At 44.9% G+C, this 25840-nt stretch overlaps 1 protein-coding gene across 2 annotated transcripts in view; it reads right to left on the reverse strand.

Moving 5' to 3' along the window:
* Positions 1 to 2930: 2930 nt before the first annotated feature.
* Positions 2931 to 25840, reverse strand: part of DYM (dymeclin) — a 206802-nt gene continuing 183892 nt past the window's right edge. For both annotated transcript variants that reach the window (XM_050329932.1, XM_050329931.1), the window contains one exon: positions 2931 to 5547. In XM_050329932.1, coding sequence (XP_050185889.1) covers positions 5398 to 5547 — 150 coding nt within the window. In that variant the 3' untranslated portion in view covers positions 2931 to 5397. The remainder of the gene's footprint in view (positions 5548 to 25840) is intronic.

Here is a 25840-nt window from a genome sequence, read left to right on the forward strand (position 1 = left end):
ACATCCGAAATGCATCCACCCAGCAATAACCAGCATCCATGATTAAATGCTTACAAGCTGTAATCTCAGCTGGAGCCTTGCAGTTTGGGGTTAACTACCCTCCGAGAGCAAAAGCATTTACAACGCTGTCACTCCAGAGCGGCCCTCGGTGTTCCCACTGAAGGGGTGCCAAAATCTGTAGTCAGGGACATGCAAAGGAGTGATGTAGCTCATGGGTTGCTGCTTTTAAGATCCCAGCTCATGTAACCCTGCAGCCATTGATCCATGGCCATATCAACTTCCCTGGGCAACCTGTGCCGGGGCCTCACCACCCTCACAGACAGCAATTCCTTCCCACTAACCCATATATCCCAGTATCCCACCCTGCTCTCTGGCAATGGGAAGCCATTCCCTGTGTCCTGTCCCTCCATCCCTTGTCCCCAGTCCCTCTCCAGCTCTCCTGGAGCCCCTTTAGGTCCTGCAAGGGGCTCTCAGGTCTCCCTGAAGCCTTCTCTTCTCCAGGTGAACCCCCCCAGCTCTCCCAGCCTGGCTCCAGAGCAGAGGGGCTCCAGCCCTCAGATCTTTGTGGCCCCTTCCAGCCCAAATCATTTCATGATTACCTTAAATCCTCAAATCCACAGCCCACAGCACCTCCCTGTCCTGCTTCCCAGTGAGTCGCTGTTCCCGGAGCCATAGCAGGAAGCGCAGCTCTGCTGTCCAGGTCAGTGGAGGTTGCAAGAGTTGCCCTTTTGTCTTTGAAACACCACTGTCTCCCTTTATCAGAACCGTTATCAGCGTTGGTGATGTGTGTTGGTGTCTCATGCAGAAGAAGGATGGCCCCGGAGCACTCTCCTGGTGATGGCACAGCCCGGGGATGTCCTGCCAACCAGGATCCTTTCCTGAGAGGGGAAAAAAAACCCCAGGCAAACTCCCTGTGTGCATGACCCTTCCCCCGATCCCTTCACACACATCTGAATGTCATGAATGAACTGTGAGTGACCACGAGTGAATAATCCTCGGAGTTTTTAGCCAAGCCCAAAGTAATTCCCAGCCACCTCCATCCTAACCCAGACGACCAACCCTGTGACACCCAGCACATCATTCCCCACAGAATTCAGTCTCAAGGGAACATCTGCACCATACTGAGAGCCCACAGCCACCAAAGCTGCTGCCAGAAGCTGATGCTTCATCCTCCAGGTGCTCAGGATGGGGCTGTTGTGCGCTCCCATCAGATGTGCAGCTGTTACCTTAAACTGCTTAATTGTGAGGTAGTAGAGTCTGTTATAATAACAGATAATAAATATTACAATAACTCCCCCCAAAACCCCCAAGTTCAGAGCAGACCAAAGACAAAAGCAGTTGCGACCCTGAATTTTATGGTGTTGCTGGTGCCAATGGTACCCATTTTTAGGTGAGGTGGCCAAAGCCCTGCTAATGGGAAGAAATGGGAAAGGTTTTACAGGGGTCAGGTGATTCTAGAAGTGCAATTGTATAGAAAACTCCTGCTCTTCCAGCACAGAAGCCTGGGATTTACACACACTGAGCCCAATCCACCAGGAGAGACCCCGGGGTGGACTAAATGTAAGATGGCATTTAACCTTTAGTTTGCTGAATTAAAACATACGAGAATGAAACCAGTAGAAAAGGTTGTACAAAAAAAAGCTTTAGCCTTTCCAAAGAAGGGAGGGGGGGTTGTTTGCCTCTTCCTTTCCTGTTTAACTGGTAGATCAACAATCTAGAGGGACACAGAAAACCGTTTGGGTTGTTTTTTTTTTTTTTCCCTGTAACTTGCCTAATACTCTTCGGTTTTAGGCTAGTAGGGTCAAGAAGAGCCAGGACACCTGGCAAAAGCAGCCCAAAAACCTTCCAAAGTGAGCCATTCCCAACTCATTTGTAGCTTCCCACCCACCACCTGGCTTTCAGAGTGAGATCAGAGCTTCACTCTGAGGAAGGAGAATTTCTGCCTCGCCAGGAATACGTGCATCAGGTTCCAGGGGCACAACCCACAACAGACAGCAACTGGGTTGCCTGCCTGTTCTCCCCAAAGCTTGGTCTTCTGGAAGGGCTGGTCTTCTTAGAACCAACCTCTCTTCTCCTCCCCACCCCTGAAGTGATGGATTTCCCTCTCCAGAGCTGCTCAAGGAGCCCAAGCAGGTGGTGTCACTGGTGACCAGCACTCAGAGCAAGAACAGAATCCCAGAAAGGTTTGAATTGGAAGGGACTTTCAAGACCATCTTGTTCCACCCCCTGCCATGGGCAGCAACACCTTCCACTAGCCCAGGTTGCTCCAAGAACCATTCAACCTGGCCTTGGATACTTCCAGGGATCCAGGGGCAGCCACAGCTCCTCTGGGCAACCTGTGCCAGGGCCTCACCAGCCTCATAGCCAACAATTCCTTCCCAATATCCCCTCTAACTCTGCCCTCTGGCAGTGGGAAGCCATCCCCCTTGTCCTGTCACTCCAGGCCTCCCCAAAGCCCCTCTCCATCTTTCTTGTTGGCTCCCTTCAGGCACCGCAAGGCCACAATTAGATCACCCCAAATATGAGCGAGGTCAGGGGAAGGTCCCAGTGCCACGCTCATCCCATCCCCCCCAAAAAACAGAGACACAACATTGGCTTACATGGTGTGGCCAGAACAACAGGAAAGAGAAGCTGAGGGTGCAGCAACACATCACGTCTGGTCTGGTGCGGACAATCCTGTCCCTCCTCTGCTTCCCCCCATGTCTGTCAAGGTTGAGTTGTCAAGAGGTGGGATTCCATATGAGACATCCCTTCTTTCACCAAGCACCGAGTTAAACAATCATTTACTTTATACAATAAATAAAATAACATCCTTCTTACTTATAACATCCTGGAGGATGTTATAAAGCCTTGTGCACATTAGGCCTGATGACCACCCCAAGGCTCATCCCACGGCAGCTATCACAGAAAACAGAACAACACCCCGTAAATACTGTTTTATTATTTTTTTTTTTTTATTATGCATAATAAATCTTTCACACAAAGTAATGAAAAGGATCCCTAAGGTGAAGGAAAACAAGAGTATTTGTTACTGTACCAGAGTGCAGACATCAGGGCACTGCCAGACCCACATCACGCTCCAACTCTTGGAAGAGCCAACGGATTTTAGTGTAAATCTTGGTCTGGCTCTGCTGCTCCAGCTTCAGATGGTAACTCCAGCTGTTCCAAACCAGCTGGGACCTGGGAGCACGGCATATTATTAATCACACAAGGAAATTATGCCATTGGAACAAACCTGTTCCTTCTGTACTTCAGTGTCCCCACAACGAGAGGACAGTGAGAGACAATTCACCGTGCGACTCCCACGCTGGTTCAGCAGCTGGTTTGACCCACCCTGTGAGAACTGCTGCTGTATGTACCCTTCTCTTTGTAAAAAAGCCCTTTCACAGAACAAATCAGGTTCTCTGCAGTCTGGCACCTGGCTGAGCTGTCTGCTCTGGTGAGGCCTCTCTCGCCCTGGGGTGGAGGGTGCTGCCCTCGGGCAGGTTCAAGCTCTGTTTAAAACAGATGAGCACTGAGCCATCCCAGTAGCTTCAGAATCCCCAGTTTAAAAGTGCATCTTCAGACTGACCTCTCCAAAGCTGGGCAGCCCTGCTGACTCACAAACACTCTTAGTCTTTTTAATAAAGACAAAATTACGAATCACTACAGTAAGTAAGAAAAGTCATCCCCTTTTTGACGTTTGCTCAAAGAACAAAAAACAGAGTAAGTTCAAAAACACAGCATCAACTTATGTGCAGCTCAGTCATGGTTCATTCACTTTTCCTATTTGCCTAAGAAAACACTGCATCCCCAGTCTTAATATTGCCTTTTCTCAAAAGCTTCTGCCATTTAAAAGTCCTAAATGCTCCAGGGCTGTAGATATATATATATATGTATATATCCCTTTGTAGCTATATTTTAATAAATCTGGAAAGCTTTTTTTTTTTTTTTTTTTTTTTTAAGCCAGCATTCCCATTTGTGTAGGACTGAAATGGACTTCCACCTCTAAACAAGCAGATAAAAGGAAAGTACAATCTTAGCACATCCTTTAGGGGAACCAAACAGTGCAAGAAATTCTATTTAAAGCCATTTGAAGGACTGTCTGAAAGCAAATGCACCTGACTCCTCAGGTCAACAAACGGAACATGCTGGAGCAGGCAGTGAATACAGAGGGTTGCCACATATGTTTAGGAACTAATTCCTTGAAATTGGAAGTTTTGGCATGCAATGCACTGGTGACAGTCCCCCCACGCAGCAGCAGCAAGTGGGATGAGGAGAGTGTGTGCACGTGTGTGCAACGGGAATCGCTGGGAGTCTCTCCCAAAAAAATATCCCCACATTGATACATGAGATGTTCATTCAAAACCACACCATTTCTTTTGATTTTCCCACTGCTGAAACAGGTGTATCAGGAAAGGGCACTTGAAAACAACAACAGAAAGAAAGAGAAGTACTCTACATTCAGATAAATTTATACTTCTGCCATAAAACCTTCAATACCAGAAAGAGGGTTTTCAACACAGAGCTTCGTCAAGGATCCCCAGGACACACTGTCACCATTACGCACATTACAGGACACTGGTCTATTTTACAATCTTATAATTATTTTCTTTGGACTTTCCCCCCCCTTCCCTTCCCTACATCTTCAATTTCCAGGAATGAGTTTTGTACAAGAGCACAGAAAAACAAGTCTGCAAGGGACTTGACCTCAAAAGCTGGTGTTTTCTAGCCCTCTGTAGAGTATTCACCAGTCAAAAAAACAACAACAACAACAACAACAAAAAAGACCTGCTATTGAAAATCCTCCCACAAACATCTAAATCGAGTGTTTTGAATCTGCCTGGGAGTTAATCTGATTAAGATGCTGCTTGCTTAGTTCCCTTGGATGACAGTGGAGACACCAATTTCAGGACTGCAGCCCTGACAGTGCCACGGAAACGGAGGGCTGTGAGTGAAAACACGGGATTAGGTAACAAGCAACCCACGGCAGAATCCAACAGACCATAAAAAGCTTGACCCAACAAAGCTGCCTCGCCTGAAAGAAACAAGAACACAAACGCTGCTTCCAAACCAAAGCCTCTTTCCTCACTTACCCCGTTAAGTTAAAAGAAAAATCACGTCTGTGGTTGGTAGTAACATCACACCCCATGTGTAAGGCCTCATTTTCATCAAACAAGCTCTAGGTTATGGGCATAAATACTAAGGTTGCCTACAAGTCCCTCACACCACAGCCTGTCACCAGCGTGCCGGTGGCAATCTGCTTCCAAAAATGGGCTGTACAGTGGTGGCAACTTCGTTCTCCGTAAGCTTTGGGGTCAGAGGGTGCACGCCAGAAGGGGTCACGTATCAACACGCGGTGCAGAGGTTTATTTTCTGTAAGAAGACAGAGCTGGGTTGGGTTGGGTTGGGTGTCCCTCAGCCAGAGTCCATGGTGAAGAGCTGGATGTCGTGGGGGTTCCAGTACAGGGCCACGGCAGAGTTGTAGACCAAGGACCACACGTAGGGGATGAAGAACTCCTCGGGCTGCTCCTCCTCCACGTACTTGAACTTCAGCTCGGGGAACTTCTGCAACAAGAAACCCAAGCCCAGTGAGGGGAGGTTTGCGTATCTGTTTGCAAACACACAGCCCACGTAAACACTAAAGAAAGAGGTCTGGTCAATAAAATAATGGAAGGAACTAAACCATTAGACTCAAAGGAAAATATTTACAGGATAAAGAGATCATTTAAAATTTCTTCCTTGAATGAGTGCTACATTAGCGTACTGTATTCAACCCCTTCACTGTTGGTCACAATCCATTTGCATGTTAACAGACTGAGCACGTGAATCCTTTACAAAACACAAAGGTCCTAAGGAAAACTGTCATTTTTAGCAGCTTCACAGAGGCCTTCTTGATTTTGCACCTACAGACCTGTTTATTGCAGTTTTCCCTGGAAAGCATTTTGCTATTAATTTTACTTGGCTCTTTAGCAGGAGAATCCTTTGGAAAGGCTGTAAGAAAAAACACAGCCTGTGATGTCACAGAATATCCTGAGCTGGAACAGACCCACCAGGATCATCAAGTCCAACTCCTGGCCCTGCTGAGGACAACCCAACAATCCCACCCTGTCCCTGAAAGTGCTGTCCACATGCTCCTTCAGCTCTGGCAGCCTTGGGGCTGTGCCCACTGCCCTGGGGAGCCTGTTCAGTGCCAGCCACCCTCTGGGGGAAGAACCTTTTCCTGAGATCCAACCCAACCCTCCCCTGACACAGCTCCAGCTACTCCCTTGGGCCCTTGTCTCTTGCCAGAGAGCAGAGACAGACATGCTGCAACCCCACTTTCCCAATTCTCTCATTTTTTGCCCCCTAAAGCAGCACACACACTGCAAACCCACTGTGTTTGCTCTCAGTGTGTTTTGGGAAGGGCTGAGTCTACTTTTGTACTCTGCTCTTCACTTTATCCACTTCTAAACATTGCCTGTGCCTGAGCTTGGCAGGGTCTCAGACAAAAGCCGCATTACAATGATCACTGGGGTAAGATAAAACACGACCCATTTTATTATTTATAAGGCTGTGGCTAAGACTAAGAATAAACTCTACGGTGTGACATGATCAGAACAAGCACAGCAATGGCTGAGGAGCCTCTCTGCCCATTAATAATGAAGGGATTCCCTATCCTATTTCTTGAGCTCACAGTGTCCTGTTTCCTTGCCTTGGGGTACAGGACTTCTGGCTGGATCAGTCTCCTTTAAAGGAGCATTTCTTGGCCTCTGGGTTTTCAGGGTTATGTATTTAACTTCTGTGCACTCAGGTTATTTGTATTCTTGGAGCCAGAAAACACGGAAACCTGTAGAAGAGTTGTAGAAAACATGTAGGTGTGGCACCTGGGGACGTGGGTTAGTGGTGGGCTTTTGCCAGTGCTGGGGTAACAGTTGGACTCTATGATCTTGGAGGGCTTTTCCACCTCATGGATTCTGTGACTCTGTGTTTCTGCTCCTTCCTTGTGCTGCTGCTGCTACTGAAGCATTATTGTACTTCGTGACTTTGGAAGGAGTGGGGAGCTCAGTCTCGGAGCAAGCAGGGAGGGAAGGAGGACACCGCTATCTCTGTTCAAGGAACTAAGGCAGATAAAAGATCAGGTTGTTAAAGGCACTTCTCACACAACTCCTGTTGAGTTCAAAGCTCAGAACCTCAAAGGTACATCAGCAAGTTTAATTTCCTGTGTCAGACATGCAGTTTGTGGTAGAGAAGCTCTACAACAGCCTTTTTGTGCACCCATACCACTTTCTACCACCTCTCTTGCCCAAGTCTGTTTTGATGAGCCTATTTAATGTTCTGCATCACTTTGTTTTCTCTCAGGCACCTTGCACCCATACTCATCCCCATCTCTCCCCTCTCCTATCCTACTCTCACCCCAACTCCCTTCCGCTGCATCCTTATCCTCTCTCTTTAATCTTTCTATTTTGAACTTGCCCAAGCAAGTTTTCTTTTTTCTCATCAGCCTCGAGAGATCCCTCTTTTCATTAACATCCTCTATCCCTTCTCATCTCAGCTCCAAGTTCTCAAACTTTCCCTGCCTTCCTCTTCTGCCACCCTATCCCTCCTCTCAGGACACCATAACTCTTTTGGAAGGTTGAACCTCACCCCAATCAAGCCCTCATGTATGTTTTCATTACTATTTATTTTAAAAAAACAACCAAAAAACAAACTGATATTCTGCTCTGCTTATCCTCAGTGCAGTCTTCCCCACTTCCCTCCAGAACTTCCTGACTTGTGGTCAGTGTTGACAGGAGCGCATTCCCTTCAGCACTGCATCAGCAGAATGAATGGTTAAACCTCATGGTTACACCATGGCAACGTTTCCAGGCAGAGAAAAGCCTTAAATAGCTGTCACCATTCACCCCAGGAGTGGCTGCCCGCCAAGACTGCCGCCTGGAGTAGTCCTTCTGGGAGGGAAAGGGTGAAAAAAGTGATTAAAGGTGTTAATTTCAGTTGAATTAAACACAGATAACTTTTTTTTTTTCAAGTTTAGGGTCACAGATACAGCTACTGGTTTTGCAAACACTCGTGGCAGCAGGCTGGGAGCATTCTGTGCTCTCATGAAGCTTAACAAACATCTCCAGCAATAAAACTGTAGGTAAAATTGTACTAGAAGTTCCAACAGCTCCATCTGAGATGCTCAGGTCTTACTATCCCATTATCTCTCAGCTGGAAGGGCAGCATAAAATAAATCAGATAGCATTCATATTTTCAAGCAATAAGCCATGCATTGATTTTATTATTAAGCCTTTCTTCAGGCTGATCAATGTTGCCATCGATTGCAATTGTACTGCAGCAATTTAATAATCAATTTCAGATTAAAGGCTATAACTCACTGCAGTCAGCCTGGACTGTCTCACACTCAACACATGCCTTGAACAGTCTGCAGCATATCTTGGAAATGTAGACAAGGAAAATGAGACTTTTTAAGGAGACAGATAATAATACACGTTGCCATTACATACACACAATTTCGAATGTGCCTGTTTAAAAGTCATGTAGCTAATGGCAGGAGTGATGGATTTTCGATGAACAGTGGGCCCAGGACAGCTCAGTGCACTGTTAATGACACACAGAGAACCTGAATGGCAGGTCAGCGATTCAAACCCACCTTCTTCAGACGACTGCAGTGATGCCTGGCTGTGTGCTGGCCATAGTTTCTCATTCATTAAAAACGAGAAATCCTGGAGGCCCAGCACGGAGAGGACTGCACCAGCATCTTTGGGATGTGGATGTGGCACTTGGGAATATGGTTTAGGGGTGAACACAGTGGTGCTGGGTTAATGGTTGAACTTTGATCTCAGAGGGCTTTTCCAGCCTCAGTGAGTTTGTGATCTACCTTGCAAGATTAACTGTGGCAGTCATCCACTGCTAAGATGAAAAACTGCCCATACTGTCTCACCACAAGGGTCTTCACTGAAAACAGAATCCGTTAACAAACAAAATCATCAAATTTGAGCCACCTCAAAAAGTTTCTTTCTTATCAGACTGACTTTAAAACTGTTTGTAACAGCAAGAATTAGAAACCACGTAGGAAGCTTGACTGAGGCCAAAAAGCCATAAGATTTTCAATGGGTTCAAGGAATGATTCAGTTCAGATCTGTGCCATTTGTCTCCTGCATGTACTGCTTCCAAATGAATGACGAAGAGCCATGTGCTGCAGACAGGAGGTGACACTGAATGAATGTTTCGGAAGAGCTGTAAAACAACCAGGCCACAGGAGTCTCAGGGCACTCCCAGCAATGCCCCAGCCAGCACTGGTGAGTTTCTAACATGGTTAACAAAATTCCCAAAGTGGCACATCAAACCAGCAGTGCACAAAACCACTTTCTGTCACTTTGCTGCTGTTGTGTCCAACTTACTATGGAGAGACATTTCCTCCCCAGTTGGTGACACTCCAATGAACCTGACTTTCAGCACTACTTGAAAAGAGGGACCATTCTAAGGCATTTTAAACAGTAGTCTTATTAACAGAGGAAAAGCCCTGGCATGGGATTAATCATCCCTTTTTTTTCCTTCACAGCCCTGTTTGTGATGGTGTCAAAAGATGGAGACCCTCTGCTCTGGAGCCAGGCTGGGAGAGCTGGGAGTGTTCAACCTGGAGAAGACCCTGGGGAGACCTAAGAGCTCCTTCCAGTGCCTAAAGGGGCTCCAGGAGAGCTGGAGAGGGACGTGGGACAAGGGATGGAGGGACAGCACAAAGGGGAGAATGGCATCCTACTGCCAGAGGGCAGGGTTAGATGGGCTATTGGGAAGGAATTCCCGGCTGTGAGGGTGGTGAGGCCCTGGCAAAGGTTGGCCAGAGAAGCTGTGACTGCCCCTGGATCCCTGGAAGTGTCCAAGGGCAGGTTGGACAGGGCTTGGAGCAACCTGTGACAGTGGAAGGTGTCCCTGCCCATGGCAGAGGACGGAACTGGATAATCTTTAAGGTCCCTCCCAACACAAAACCCTCTGTGATCCTATATACAATGCTGTTCACTATTTAAGTTTTTGAACTCCTTACCCTGCATTTCTAGCATTTCTCTCCAGCCCTTATTGAGGACAAACAACCCCAGACAGTTTGAAACAAACAAACCTGAGACAGTCCTTGAAAACCTGAGAGAGCCGGAGGTAACGCTACGGTTTGAACGGCACAAGTTAAACACAGACATCACTTATCAGCTATGGTGAATCACTCCACCACTGCACCCTATCTTGTTTTCTTCTGCCAGACAAAGCAGAAGTCAGATTTAGTGGTTGGGACAAGGGTACAAACGAGACAGACCGAGAACTTTGCAGACTGTCTGCGTTGTCAATCATATGATTCGATGAAAAACCACAAGAAGTCCGATGAGCAGATGCAGAACTGAACTGCAATAACTCCCCCACCGCAGAAGTTCAACAACATCGGGGTGTTTTGGTTTCTTTTTGGTCTTTTTTTTCCTCTTTTTTCAGTTAACGCTGAGGAAGAACACATCATGGCCAGACAGTAGCACCTGGCCCTGCTCCAGGCAGCACAGTGACATCTAAACTGCAAGGCTTGAGCTGTACATTAAATAAAATAGCCCCTTTCCCTTCAAATCCACCCTTGGAGCTGCTCCTAGGTTATAGTGTTATGTCAGTGGATGATCTTCACGAAGATAATGTAAGCAAGGGCATATGGAGCTGCTTTAAGAGCGATGTCTTTGCTTCTTCCCTGATCTAGATGTTTTACTGGATGAAAAGCAGCACTCGCCAAAGAAATGGGGCAGTCACTGTGGAAAATAAAGAAATTAAAGAACTGGATTAATAAAAATGTGAGAATCCTCTTTTCCTCTAGTTGTGGTTAGAAACTCTTGGTTCTGAAAAAGCAGTCAAGTGCAAGTCACTATTTTCAAGGTGACTCTTTGAGGAGGAAAGCACCATTTCCAAAAGAGTCTGAACACATTTGAGAGTCAAATTCATGGGGACTTTACATCAATCCAAAGCTTCAAAGTCTTTCTGAAAGCGGGATTTGTGTGTGTTTGAAAAGCCTACCCTGAGTCCTGTTTGGTAACCTAATGACATGCTGGCAAATTATGTGTTTCATATTGTTTCAGCTAAATATAGCAGTATTGCCTGCAGAGCATCTGTAGGAGTGGACCTTATTAGCAAAATACATCAAATGGCAAAGAAAAAAAGAGACAGGGTTCAGATTCAGCATCGTACCAAGTCTCTATTATAGGGTCTATGACGAATATTTACTCTAGCCACGGCTGCCCCTACAACCTGCCTTGCACCAAACACACCAACCTGTAAGGAGTTTGGGCAAAGGAAGCACACTTGTAGTTGTCTGCAAAATCCACAATGCCACTTTGAAATCTGGTCCTCAAAACACCAGTCTGAGAGAGGTTAATGGAAAAAACTCAACACCAGCCATGCCTGGTACACTGTGCATGGTATGGATACACCGGTACATATGTAAGCATTGATATATTTGGTTTTTATATAAATACAAGCATTTGCGTTCATTAACAGAGCACAATTAGCGGATGAAAACATCTCAGCGGCTTGGTTTAAGATACTGATAGACTGAATTTTTGCAATTGCTTAATTCTTTTGAGGTGATAAGGCCCTTTCATCTTCCTCTGGTTCTGTTCGTGTCTGCGGTGCTTCTCTTTGACTTCAGACAGAGAGCCTGTGTGGTTTTGGTGAAATATCTGTACGGTCTCCACCACACCTGCCTGATACCATCATTTTCTCCTCCTCAGGCCTGCAGCACAGACAGCCCAGCAGAGGATGGCGGTGGGGAGATGAGGGAAGCAAACAGGAAATGTGCTAGACTAGGTGTGAGCCGCACGTCTTGCTCAGAGATCTGCGTGAGGAATAGGTGCAAACCGAAAGATGGTGAAGAAAACTGGGGCTCCGAACACGCCAGGAGGGTTGAGAAAGAAGCAGAAAGCTCAGGATGACAAGAGGTTCAAAACCATCTACGCACAAGCTAAACATACTAAATATAATAAATGTAGTATTATATATAATAAAAGAAATGTAAAAGTTTAAGCAATTACACGAGTTGTAGTAGACAACAACATTTTTCTCAGGAAGTAAAATTCCATAAGACAGGTTTTGGGACACAATCTTCCTGATCCAGCAGGGCAGATAAGTTAATCTATAGAGAGACAGCTGTTTCAGAAAGTTAGGATCATTGATGGGTGACTTCTGTCTTAGGTCACTTTGACTAAAGGTTTGTACAACCAGAGCTGCAGGAAAACAAATGCTCAGCAGTGAATTTTCAGTGTCGGATGTGAACCACCAACAGAAAAGCAGACGTGCCCTTGGTCAGAGTTCAGCAATTACCACTTCATTTTAACAGAATACTGAGAAGCCAGGTCATTTGGGGAAAAGTTAGCCAAACAGCTCTGCCTAGATGTTTATCGGTAAAAACACAGTGATTTAAATGAGTTAAATATTTGTGGGAAACCTGCCAGGGCACAAAGCTTTGCAGGGTACCATAAGAAGAAGACTGCATTTCTTTCTGGGATAGAATGGCAAATACTGACAGCTGTAAAGTCCCAGAAATTCAGGGATCCACACTTGTTTCTTTTCCACCCAGTTAAATAATACTGCTCATAAATGTCAAAATTGTGCCATAGAAATGATCTTTGTCTTCATACTGAGTTGTTAATCTATACAAATTCCAAAAGTACTGTATAAAAATACATATCTGACCACAGAAAGGAGCCAGGTACCCAATTCAGGCTCTCCTGAGTCCACTTCAGAAACACCTGGACTCTGGGCTACTTCTAGACAGGACAGTAAATAAACTAAAACACTGGTCAGTAGCTATAATGACAGGTTGGGAGAGCTGGGGGGGTTCACCTGGAGAAGAGAAGGCTCCAGGGAGACCTGAGAGCCCCTTGCAGGGCCTAAAAGGGCTCCAGGAGAGCTGGAGAGGGACTGGGGACAAGAGATGGAGGGACAGCACAAGGGGGAATGGTTTTCCACTGCCAGAAGGCAGGGTTAGATTTGGATATTGGGAAGGAATTCCTAGCTGGGAGGGTGGTGAGCCCCTGGCTCAGGTTGCCCAGAGCAGCTGTGGTTGCCCCTGGATCCCTGGAAATATTCAAGGACAGGTTGAATAGGGCTTGGAGCAACCTGGGACAGTAGAAGGTATCCCTGCCCATGGCAGGGGATGGAATGAGATGAAGCTTAAGGTTCCTTCCAACACAAACTATTCTGGGATTCTCTGAAAATCTCTTAAAGTTTGAGAAAAATGGAGATCTCTGCTCAGCTTCAGAGACACTGTATCTACCTGGAGAAATTTTGGAATAGGAAGAAAAGATAAGGAAGATGAAAGACCAAAGAAAAACTCACATATTAGGCACTGTTAAGTATCATTAACCCCTAGAAAACATTGTATGTATTATACACACAGAGTCCCACTTCAAGGATTTACAGCTGCAATTACAATTCACTTGCCCTGTCAGGACTCTTCTCTATGCCATGTTCTCTAGACAGACACACATTTTTCCAGAACACTTCCAAGATGACAGCTCAACACCTAGGAGCCAGAATGAGCTCTGACGTGCTGCCTGACCAGGGAGCGACAGGGAACTGCAACAGGAACACTGCGAGGAGCCTGCAACACTCCAGAATATACAATATATGTTGGCTTTACCAAATAATAAGAAAACAATGGACTAGAGATTGATACATGCAATTAAACTTTAAGTTCAAGGAGGAAGGCATGATGTGTAAAAGAGGCACCATCAACAAAAAAGGGAACTTTCATCCACTCTAGGGCTTAACCCAAAACAATTCTTTGAAAATACAGAGGCCTTTCAGAAGAAAGAACATAGATTTGAGGAAAAAGTAAAGAACCCCAAAATGACAACAGTTAAAAACAAAGAGTGTTTTTAAAATTGAAGTAAAACTAACAAAGAAAAGATTTAAACATGGAATGAAGAAAGCTACTGACTCAACTGACAAAAATTGTTCTAGGGCCTGATCCCGCTCAATCACTCATGACCCACACACCAACTACTCAGATAAATAAGTAAAATCCTTTGTCTGCTTTTGAATTTAGGGAATTAAAATCTGAAAACCAGAATAATCCCTGGACCCATTTCTCAGTGGCATTCAAGGGCACCACAGCACAGACGGGGACGAGCCTATCAACTCAGAAAACTTCTATGAATATGGAGTGGAGGTATAAGCCCTTCCTACCATGGGATTTGCAGAAAATGCACATTTCATAACAGCAGTCCCTATTTTTACCAGTGCTAAGGAAGATGCAAATGAGTTTAAGCCCTGGCTTCCTGTGCTTCAGCTCACAACCCATGCGCCTCTAGACTGATGTGCAGAGCTTTACGCCATGAAAAACAGCAGGTTTGCAGCAAACATTCTGTTAAAACTGAAATGAGTTTAGAAATCACTCACTCACTGATACCTGCTAACAAAAGGTCACAAGATTAGCAGCAGATTTTAGACGCTTCACTCTGCTACAACTCACAATTAAGACCACGATGCTTTAGCAGTACCCTCAAAGAAGGGCTTAGACATCCAGGAATTTTTTAGGTCTCAGTATTAAACCCTGCAACCTTATAAAGACTTTCCAAACACCAAAACACCATTTGCCCTTTTCAAACGTGCAAAAGGTAAAGTTTAGGAAATTGGCTGTCATAACTCAGTTGGGAACATCTCACTTTCATGTATTGTGCAAATTGGTAGCGGGGGGAGGATGGACTCTTTGAAGGTCTCAAATTGGGCGTAAACTCAAGTTGTCCTAAATCCATACACGTTCTGTTTGGATGACTCTGCCAAAGACAGAAAATATAAAGTTCAGCAAGCAAGTGAAGGCAGAGCTGGATCAGTTCTGCAGTCAACCAGCAGATCTGGAGCAAATCACCATCCCTGGAGGAATTTAAAAGCTGTGTGGGTGTGGCACTTGGGAATAGGGGTTAGTGGTGGCCTTGGTAGTGCTGGGGTAGGTAATGGCTGAACTTAATAATCTTGGAAGCCTTTTGCAACCCAGGCAATTCTGTGATTCTGTGATCTGTGAGACACTGAGGTGCTTGGTCAGTCCAGAAAAACCTCACAGTGCCTTCAAGGGCATTCATCACCTGGTCAGTGGGGAAACCCTTATACAACACAAAAGGGGCTTTTTATAGTTCAGGACTTGCCAAAGATAAGAATAATTCTTGCCACACAATTTGATTATTTGCTACAATGTGAAGGAACTCAAAGGAGGGTAAAGTAGGGGTGAAAAAGGCAAAGTCTCCTCTTGGAGATACTGTAGGAAAAGGCAGCAGAGAAGAATTAACTTGTGTATCTGCCTACAAAGACTGTTCCTACTTCTGGATAAAAATGAGAGATCTATATTCCCCTCATCAACCTTTTTTAAAAACAAAGCCAGTACTATAAATGCCAAACAATATTCCAGTTCTCACGTCAGAGACAATCATTTGCTAATTATTTTTTGAAAAGTTGAGTTCCACACTTCTAGTCTAATAGATATAATTTATTAAACTTTCTTTTAACAATAAAGAAAAACTCACTGGAAAAAGGCCTGTGAAATGTATGAAAGATGGAAGCTTTGGAGAAAACAACCCTGCTGAATAATGAATGATATGTGTAGCTATATACTCTAAGACATGGCAAAACTACTCTTGACAAACCTTGGAGCCAACTATGTATTTTAAAAATTTTGAGCAGCGAGTGCTACTGTCTAAGTCAGAGCAGTTGTTTTGACTTTGATAGCAGACTACTCTAAAATACAAGGAATGTTGTTTATCATGGAAATGCTTTGTGCTCCAGATAACATCACGGATGACTGCCCCACCTAGGCTAAGGCACCATCCCATCATCCCAAAACAAACCCCAGATAAACCTCTCACTGCTGCCCGACCTACTCCCACCAAAAACCCAGTTGTTGTGCAAACAAAACTCTTCCCATGGTGTGTGCCATGCAGAGGGTGTTGGACACACGTGTGACAATGAAGGAAACAACTGAACTTCAAGAACTTAACCCACAATTTTGTGTTTCAGTAAGGCACCTGAGCAAACACTGTGCCTTGCTGCCAGAGGGATGCACCTTAGGAAGCTACCTGAATTAGGTACAAATTCTGACCCAGTAACAGGCAAACACTGTCCTTTTCTTATATATATATATATTTTTTTTTTTTTTAAATAGGGATTGTCATGCTTGGAGTCAGATTCTTCTTCACCCACCCTGGAAAAGGAGATGGAGATTTTGCCACCTGACTTGATCCCACCTTGTGCTTGGTGGTGGAGCTGATGATCACCTATGGAGTATCCAGTGCTGATCTCCCTGCTCTTTAGGATCCGAGCTGGGAAGGGACTGAAGCATAATGACTGTATAAACCATATTAATTTCATAGTTTAAGGATTATTCCTTTTGCAAACCACCTAAATGGCCCCTCTCTGCTCTAATACAGTCTTGTGATTGTCCAGCAGAACTACAAAGCATCGAGAGGTCAAAATTGCTATTGTCACCCGCCTGTTTCTTTCACCCCAGATCCAGAGTTACTACAATGTCAGTTTTGTTTTCTCATTTAGTTGCAAAGAATATATTCCCCCAACACAAAAGGTGGCAGGAGAAGAGCAGAGTGATTCAGTTTGCATATTTTTCCAGTGACGAGGTCCCAGACATGCTTTCACTGGATATTGGTGCAACGCTGCATCCAAAACATCCCACCAAGCCAAAAAGAACATTCCTTTGGACAACTGGGACCACGCTCCTCTCCGTTATCACAGCACGGGGGTCCAAACCGCTGCCTAGACCTTGGCTTTGGGCACCAACCGGAGAGATAAGACCCCTCCCCCCAGCTGGGCTCCGATTTGCCCCCGGGAGGCTGATATTTTGCAGCACATTTCCTCGTGTGGAGGGCTCCTCACGGGTCGCTTTACAAGGTTAGACTTTTACTTAACAGCAGCCGCAGAGACGAAGCCCGAGCCGACATCCTCCTCCGGTCCCTCCCACCCAGCACGGCGGCGGGGCCACACGCCAAGCCCAAACATCCTCCCCCCCTCCCTACACTCCCCCCCCCACACAAGGAGGAAGACCTCCTTTTGATTTTGTACTTTTTAATCTGAGAGAGCCAGGCCTGTAAATATTACAAAAAAAAATGATAACAATGACTTAAGAACGGAGACAGACTCGCTGTCACCAACTGTTAACTCTCAGATCAGGGCAGCCTAGGAAGTGGACCCTTATCTGCCTGAGGCTCAGGACACGCTGACTAACACCCTGTTGAGTCTGTAGACCTTTGGCTCCCTAATCTCCCCAAACTGGAAAATGTACACCCCAGTGGACATACTCCCCTCTTAAGTATTTCAAGGCTCTGCAAAGAGACAACCAGTGCCATGGGATGAGCAGCGCTGCCCTGCTGCATGCCAGGAAATCCCATCTATTTGTCTCGAGGAGAGAAAGGTGAAATGACAGTGAGGCCTCTCCAGCTACAGCACTCAGTGCCAGACTGCAGCCTTATCTCTGCTGGGACTGCCAGACGAGGAATCGGTGCCAAATGTGGACGTTTACACAGTTACTTTGCAGATGTGGACCTTCACAGCTCTTTATAAAAAAAAATTTGCCCTAATGTTAAGGCTCCAGTGAAGACAAACCCAAGGTTTGCAAGGTGGGGTGTGTGTGTGTGTGTGTGTGTTAACCTGACCTCAAAAAATAACTACGGTGCCTTTTCCAAAAAGGGATTTTTAGGTTGTTCATTCTATTCTGTATTTTATTCTGCATTCTATTATATTCACTAAGGTTGTGATAAAAAGTTCAAATCAGGTACTGGAAACATGCCTTTATCAATTATAGAGACAAGCAGTGGGTAGAATGGAGAAAGGGAGAGCTACTACTGAGTAGGACAATGATTCTTTCAAGTTGAAGAACAGTTTTACGAATCTTCAAGCTGGACAACTGCATCTCCTTGACTGTCTGAGCAGAGGGAGTCAGGAGCTGACTGTGTCCAAAAAGGATGTTAGCTTGATGTCTTCCTGAACCCACCAGTTTAAAAGGTATCACTCTCTCACAGTGAAACTGCTTTTTCTTCTAATGCAAACAACCACCTTGATCTGAGAAAGGGCCCCAAGTGATCTGCTTTTCCAATAATGAATGAAAATTGCTTGTGTTTTCTGTTTCACTATGCTTTAGACATAGCAGCATTTCCAGATTTGTTTGCCTTCAATGACCTCAACTGTATTAAGGCTTCTTCTGGTAAAGACTGTCCTTAGGACACGAATCAAACATTTCTAGAGAACTCCCCAGCTCAGGCTGCAGAATTGTCGAAGTCATTTATTCATAAATGCTATTATGTCCCTTTGTTATCGAACATTAACTGCCCCCTTCCTCCCAGTGCATTCAGGCCAGGATTGTTTACCCTAGTGACAACAATCAGGCTTTGCTGGTCTTAGCTCAGGAGGATGGAGCTTGGCAAAACTTGACGGGACAGATAAGCACAAGGAATTCAAATAAAGTTTTGCTGCCTGACTCTGAGCTCAGAGCTACAGGCACCATTTGAGTCTCATGGGTCTCACATCAAGGACAATACCAACTTTAAGGTCTGAGCCCTCCTCCCACTCTACTGCACAGGCACAGAATTTTCTACTCTGATTTGGAGCCGACAGTTGCTCATACCATCTAGGAGACCTTCCTTCAGTGAGGTATCTGATACAAGCTTCAGGTTTCCTATCTGTAAAAAACAATCCTTGCAGTGGACAGGTCACGTGCTGTGGTGAAAGAAGGGAAATCTTCCTTCTGGAGCTTCTGGATGCTGCAGCTGCTGCAGCATCATCCGGGTGGGAAATTGTCACCCCACTGCTACACTGTCTGTCCTCAAGCTGAACTCAGCTCATGAGCCACAGTTCCCACTGCCAGAGGGCAGGGTGAGATGGGATACTGGGAAGGAATCTCTGCCTGTGAGGGTGGTGAGGCCCTGGCACAGGTTGCCCAGAGAAGCTGTGGCTGCCCCATCCCTGGAAGTGTTCCAGGCAAGGTTGGATGGGGCTTGGAGCAACCTGGGACAGTGGAAGGTGTCCCATGGCAGGGAGTTCGAAGGAGATGGTGTTTCAGCTCTTTAAACCATTCTGTGACTCTGGGATCTTTTGTGACAGAGAACTAGTAGAGTTAGCTAGCACGCAAGAAGTAAATGCAGGACTCTGTCTCTCCTCATCTCCTGTGCTCTAAGAGCCCATGGTGACCGAAAACACTTCACACCTGCCTGTCTCTTCTCCCAGGGAACAAGTGACAGGATGGGAAGAAACAGCCTCAAGTTGTGGGAGGGGAAGTTCAGGTTGGACATCAAGGAAAATTTCTTCATGGAAAGGATTGTCCCGCTCTGGTACAGCTGCCCAGGGCAGTGGTGGAGTCCCCATCCCTGGAGGGATTTAAAAGTTGTGTAGATGTGTTAATTGGGGATGTGGGTTTGTGGTGGCCTTAGAAGTGCTGGGGAACAGTTGGACTCAATGGTCTGGGAGAGCTTTTCCAACCTATAGGGCAAGGAGAAAAGCTGGGTAGAAGGGAGCATAGCAGGGTTTGTTAGGGTACAGAGTCAACATCAGAACACGGTCAAGGAAAATCAGTCTTTGTTTGCTAGCTCAACAGACTGCAGGTTGAGCATCACGACCTCAGGAACCATAAACACAGCCTAAATCCACATGGATTTAAGATTCAGTGCCATCATCTGATACTACAGAACAACCAGAGCTACAAGAAAGGCATGGTGACCTAAACCAGCTGCCCTCTAAATCCCAACAGCAGAGCCCTCAGCAGTGATGGTGACAGACGTGAGAAATCCCCTGCTTGGCCAGGAAAAAGCCATCTCCATCACTAATCATCCTCAGCAGGAAAAAACAGCCTGTAAATCAACTGGAGAGAAGCTTTGTAACTTGCACCAAAGGTTGTGACAAAATTAAACTCAGTATGGCAATGCAGTGGAGGCAGCCATCAGCTGACAAAGTGCATCTCTTCCTCATTCTCACTCCTTGGTGCAGTTGCTGTAAACATTCAAGATATTTCTCTGATTTATGCATTTAATTAGAAGATATCTATAACATTCCTGCTGTTTACATTTAACCCAACGCTGCAATGAAAGCTGTAATTTTGTCTGGGATTTATATTCTGTACTCAAAATTATTTTGATTCCTTGATTTAAACATACACACAGAAGTGAAAATGTGTCAAAATCATGAAAATGGAAGAGATTATACTCCATTATCTAGTTCATCTGTCATCCAGGGCAGAAATTTTCTGAGGACTGTTTTTCTCAATCTGCCACATGTTATGGAAACTTAATTCAAAAGACTAATTCAGAAAAGACAGCTAAACCTTAAAAGTGGAAGAGCAATTGGATCAGTATAATTGGAATTTGGTTACGTGATTTTTTTTCTCCCTCTATCTTATATTCAGTTGTCATAACTCATCAAATCTTGCACCTTCTGGGATAAAGTTATTGGCCTCTGCCTCATTAATTTGTATTTTATTTTTAAAGTGGTTAACACTTTTTTTTTTTTTTTAGATGGAATCAGAAAAAAATGTGGGCTTTTATTAATCAAAGAAATTAACAAATTAATTTTAAATGCAACTTTTTTTTTTTTTTTTCCCCTCACTTTTCAGCTACTCTGCCTATACCGAAGGTTTGCAGTAGGAAATGAACACATGGGTTGGAAACAGCTTTCAGCTGAGGAGGGGAGGGGGGAAAGAAAAAGGTCAGGGCATTTCAGAGTAATTTTACTTTGCTTTGACCGAAGTTGCAAGATATTTGGAAACAACACGTCATGCACATGCAGCGCACTTGGCACTGGGCTTTTCATCGGACTCACAACACATGCAGCAGAGGGAGGGAAGGCTGCACAACACATGTGAGGCAGATTCAGTCACAGCGAAAAACGTAATGAAAGTATAGGGAGGCTTTCTAGGGAGGGGAAACTTGGGGAATGTTATTTATCCTGAGCAATTGCACAGCTCCAAAGCGAAGAGGGGCTGGGCCCTGGCTGGGAGCCCTCCTGTGCTGGACAGGGAGTGATGGGCTGCTCATGAGCACTGGGCTCCTGCCAACGCTGCTGCGAAGCCAAAGCTCTGCAGCTCTGGGCGGGGAAGCTCCTCTGTGCTCCCTTTAAAAAAAACAAAAAACCAACAAAAACCCACAAAATGGGATCATCCTTGAGGGTTAAGAGAGTTCAAATGATGTGGCAGTCCAGCAGAGTGGAAGTAGCTTTGAGAAACGTACACGTGCAGAATGTTGTTTCCCAGGGTCAGAGCTCTGTTACCATGGGGAGCGACTTGGAAAGTCTCACACTGCTTTCCCATCGTCTCATTTCTCCAGTGCTTGCCTTCTGCCTTGAATTTGGTGTCCCTTTCTTGTAGTAGCTTCCTTAAACCAATGAAATCAACCAATTTAATGTATCTGGTGTCAAATAACAGGTACACAGACTGTTTCATGTTAGAATATGTGCAAAGTTTAAATTCCTCTGCTCAAAATCTCTGCTTGTGTTCTTCCTTCCGTTAAAGTAACAGAATCATAGAATTGTAGAATGGTTTGGATTGGAAGAGATCTTAAAGATTATTTCATTCCACCCCCCCGCCATGGGCAGGGACACTTTCCACTAGACCAGGTTGCTCCAACCTGGCCTTGGACGCTTCCAGGGATAGCCACAGCATCTCTGGGCAACCTGTGCCAGGGCCTCACCATCCTCCCAGCCAAGAATTTCTTCCCAAAATCTAATCTAAACATCCTTCTTCCCTTTTAATGACCCTATCTTTCTAAGTGCCACAGGCAGAGCGGCTCGGAAAACATTCCTCATCACGGGTGACAGGAGGAAAAATGCCACCAGTTACCACATTTTTGTCCTCCGAAACTTTACTCCTAACAGCAATGGCTGCTGCTCATCACTGCCAACAGTGTCCTCCTGGGTAATAACCAGCTGGGGCACCTTTCACTGGACATGAGATGCAGATGCTGAGAGGTCCCTCTCATGCTGTCTCTGTCACCAGTGGAGCACAACCAGACTCTTCTGATCCAAAGAAGGAGAAGATCTTTGCAGTGGACTTCCCTTGTGTCCCTTAGAGAAATATTTTTCTGCTCCCTACAGGTAGCATAAAGAATTACACACTTACAATTATACATTTATTTCATAGAATCACAGGCTTACAGAATGGTTTGGGTTGGAAGGGACCTTTAAAGATCATCCAGTTCCAACTCCCTGCCATGGGCAGGGACACCTTCCATTATCCTAGGTTGCTCCAAGCCCCATCCAATCTGGCCTTGAACAATTGCAGGGATGGAGCATCCAACATCTCCCCAGTCAACCTGTGCCAGTCTTTCACCACCCTCATCATAAAAAGTTTCCTCCTTATATCTAGTCTGAATCTATCTTCTTTTAGTTTGAAACCTTCCCCCTTTGTCTTGAGTGAAAAAAAAGAAATAAAAACCCCTTTAATAACTGTTGTTACAGGACACTATTCCATCTTCTAAAGCCTCTGCATGTAACTGCATGAATTCTCATCTGAGAAGTGGATAATTACAACCCACAGGCTGCCACAAGCAAGGCTGAGACATTAATCAGCTCAGCTGCGTACAGGGCTGTGACTGCAGTTAGAGCTCTGCAGAGCAGCAAAGGTGAAGGCAAAGCAAAGACAACCCCAGGAGATAAACAGCAAACTCCTGCACCACTGATCACTCTGCTCCTATATGGGTTTTATTTTCCCTTTTCCGTTTTTATTGGTTCAGTCTCGGAATTGAGCCTCAGAATGACAGCCTATGTTACTGTATTTATATAATATTACTATATTTGCATTTATAGAATTCAACTTTTACATAGTGTATGTCTGCTGGCTGGGTAGGTAAGACCTTGCCATCTGAACTTTTCAGGTTATTCCCAAAACTAGTTTGGGATAGTGAAAACGCTGTCCAGACCTCTGCAGAAGATTGAGCTGCATAACAGTATTATAGAACAGCTCTTCAGAAGCAGCTATGGCAACTCCAGAAAAAGGTGATTTCATTCCACTGTAATTGTTGAGCTTTGTAACGACTCAGTAACGACTGGGAATGAAGTGACTGAAAGTAACGACTTGGGAATGAAGTGACTGAATCCAGAATGCAGCTTCCAGAAGGTAAATGGAATAGTTTTCAGGGGTGGAGGGGACAGACATTAAGCCTCCATGTAAATATTAGTCTCCATGTAGACAGCAGCTTGGGAATAGGAGTGTCCAGTGCGAGCCCACCCTTCATCCTCATCTTGGCCAATGCACCTCATTCCTGAACTGCAGAATCACTGTTACTCAAGTCACTCACCCAAGCACCACCCTTCCACAAGCTACCTTGGCTTCTTGTGCAATACCCTGCTCTGATGCACTCCTTCATCCTGGGATGAAACACGCTTCCCTGGATTTCAGCATGACAAACAAAGCCCTCTGTATGAGCAGGAAGCAACCCTTCTAGAGAACTATAACTGAACTACAAGTCGGACACGAAGGAGATAATAAAAATACACAATATACTGGATTTAAAAACTACTATTGTCACCATAACCCTGCAGCAAATGAAACCCCCACCTGTGCATCTGAGAATCCTACATGTAAGGTCTTCCTGCATGCATTTATATGGTTCAATTTTACTACCTAGTACTCTGAAAAAGTCTATTTTCAGCCAGTCCTTTATCCTGTATGTATTAAGAAAAATTAGGATTTTAAGAAAGTGTTGAAGAAAGGTGAGGCCCTGGCACAGGTTGGCCAGAGAAGCTGAGGATGCCCCATCCCTGGAAGTTTTCAAGGCCAGGTTGGACAGGGCTCTGAGTAACCTGGGCTACTGGAAGGTGTCCCTGCCCATGGCAGGGGTTGGGAACAAGACGAGCTTTAAGGTCCCTTCCAAACCAAACCACTGGTTTGGTTCTAAACCCAAACCATAGTTCTAAACTGTTAGGAGCTTCCCCTGACCACAGTAAAGGTCTTTTTGGGATCATGACAAGTTCACTCATTATTTTTCAACATATTATAAACAAGTGGCTTTGAGCATTTGTGCCACTTTGGCCTTGACCATCAACAGCCTCTCACTGACAGACACGAGGGATCTCTAAGCATGCACAATCATCAGCCATCTTCTGGCTTCCCTGGTTTATAATGCAAAGGACCAGTGTTCTGAGATTCTCGGGAACATACCTGATGCACTACTTTAAAATGGAAAATCCTATTTATGCGAGAAATGAATGCTAAGTTTTGAAAACATCTGATTCTTCCAAGTCTCAGTTATGTCAGAAACGAGGCCGAGTCACCCACTCACCCTCCCCTGCAGTGGCTCAGCCTTGCAGGGTGCAGGCTGAGAACAGGGACCCTCGCTGGCACCAGCCACGAGGCTGATCCTGCAACTCCAACCACGTCCCAGTGAGCAGCAGATGAGACTCACAAGGCACTTTCACAGGTTGTGGACAAGCCGTTTTCAGCCACTTTTTGTTTGTAGACAAAAGATCCCAAACTGTCACAGCACTAAATAAGCTAAGGAAGCTCGAAATATTCTCTAAATATTATCATATTTAAAAAGACAAAAAACCTCTGACACAGTAGACTAGAGCAAAAATTGTGTTTACAGGATCTTGGTATAAGAAGCAATGGGATTAAGTGGGGCTGTGTTACTTGCTGTTGCTATCAATTAATGCAGCAAGCACTTCCAGACATCATAATTACCATATGTGCACTGTGCTTTACCTCTGGGCTTATTAATTTCATACATGGGAGGCTACAACTATTGATTGCATTAAAACATACTGATGTGTTACAAAAGAAATGCTCCTGCTGCAACACATCGTTGCACAAACTGGAATGATCCAAGTGATACAGGAACAGCCACCTGCACCCACCAGTGGACAACTTGCAAATGGTCTTTTATACATCCCCTCTTAAACACAAAAGCATAGTATTGAAAGAGGAGAATGACAGCAGTGAGCTCAGATGTCCAGGGAGAAAATCAGGGGGTCTTAAGAGGCAGGTGTAAACCACTGGAGAGATGAAAAATCCCTAGGAGAACATCTTACCTATATAAATAAATTAATAAAGTGGCTCTTTTATTTCTCACTGCAATTTGCCTCACTGAGAAATTGCCAACGTTCAGGTTGGATATCAGGAAAATTTCTTCACCAAAAGGGCTGTCCAGCCCTGGCACAGCTGCCCAGGGCAGTGTTGGAGTCCCCATCCCTGGGGGGATTTAAAAGCCACGTGGATGTGGCACTTGGGGACGTGGGTTAGAGCAGGGCTTAGGGGGAACAGTTGGACTGGATGAGCTCAGAGGGCTTTTCCAACCCAAACTATTCTGTGATTGCCAACCAGCTCTGCCCTACAAACTTTGGAGCAACCTGAAGTTTGGTGAGTCTCAAAAACAACAAAAAAAAGCATCTGGATTTCTAAAAGTGCATTCTTTTTTTTCAAGTTTGCAGAAAACTTGATTTATAGTGAAAGATGATGACATCCAAGTAGCATCTAAAAAGAGTGGTGTCTACCTTGCCCTTAGACAGCTGGCTTTCTAACTACATGCAAAATCAGCAATACACTCAGAAACAACTGCACTTGGGTTTTTTGTTGCCATTCTATCTGCATAATTAAAGACATATTTCTATTCAATTCTATAAATTATATATAACCTGCTTTAAAGCCTCTCTGTAAACAACAAGACATTGTTTATACTTTTAATAAATCTTAATTTACACTCCTCTGCTTTAGAAGACATATTTCAAACAAGGAAGAATACACTCAATTCAGTAGGCAAATCTCACATTAGCATAATTTAACTGCTCTAAAATAATTCAATTGTCCTAAAATAATATTTATAAAGACAGTGGCAACTGTGATGCAAAGGAGCAAGTATAACAGGCAAAATTATCCTGCATTAGC

Source organism: Myiozetetes cayanensis, unplaced genomic scaffold (assembly GCF_022539395.1).
Source record: "Myiozetetes cayanensis isolate MyiCay16 unplaced genomic scaffold, myiCay2020 scf4, whole genome shotgun sequence".
NCBI classification, from domain to species: Eukaryota; Metazoa; Chordata; class Aves; order Passeriformes; family Tyrannidae; genus Myiozetetes; species Myiozetetes cayanensis.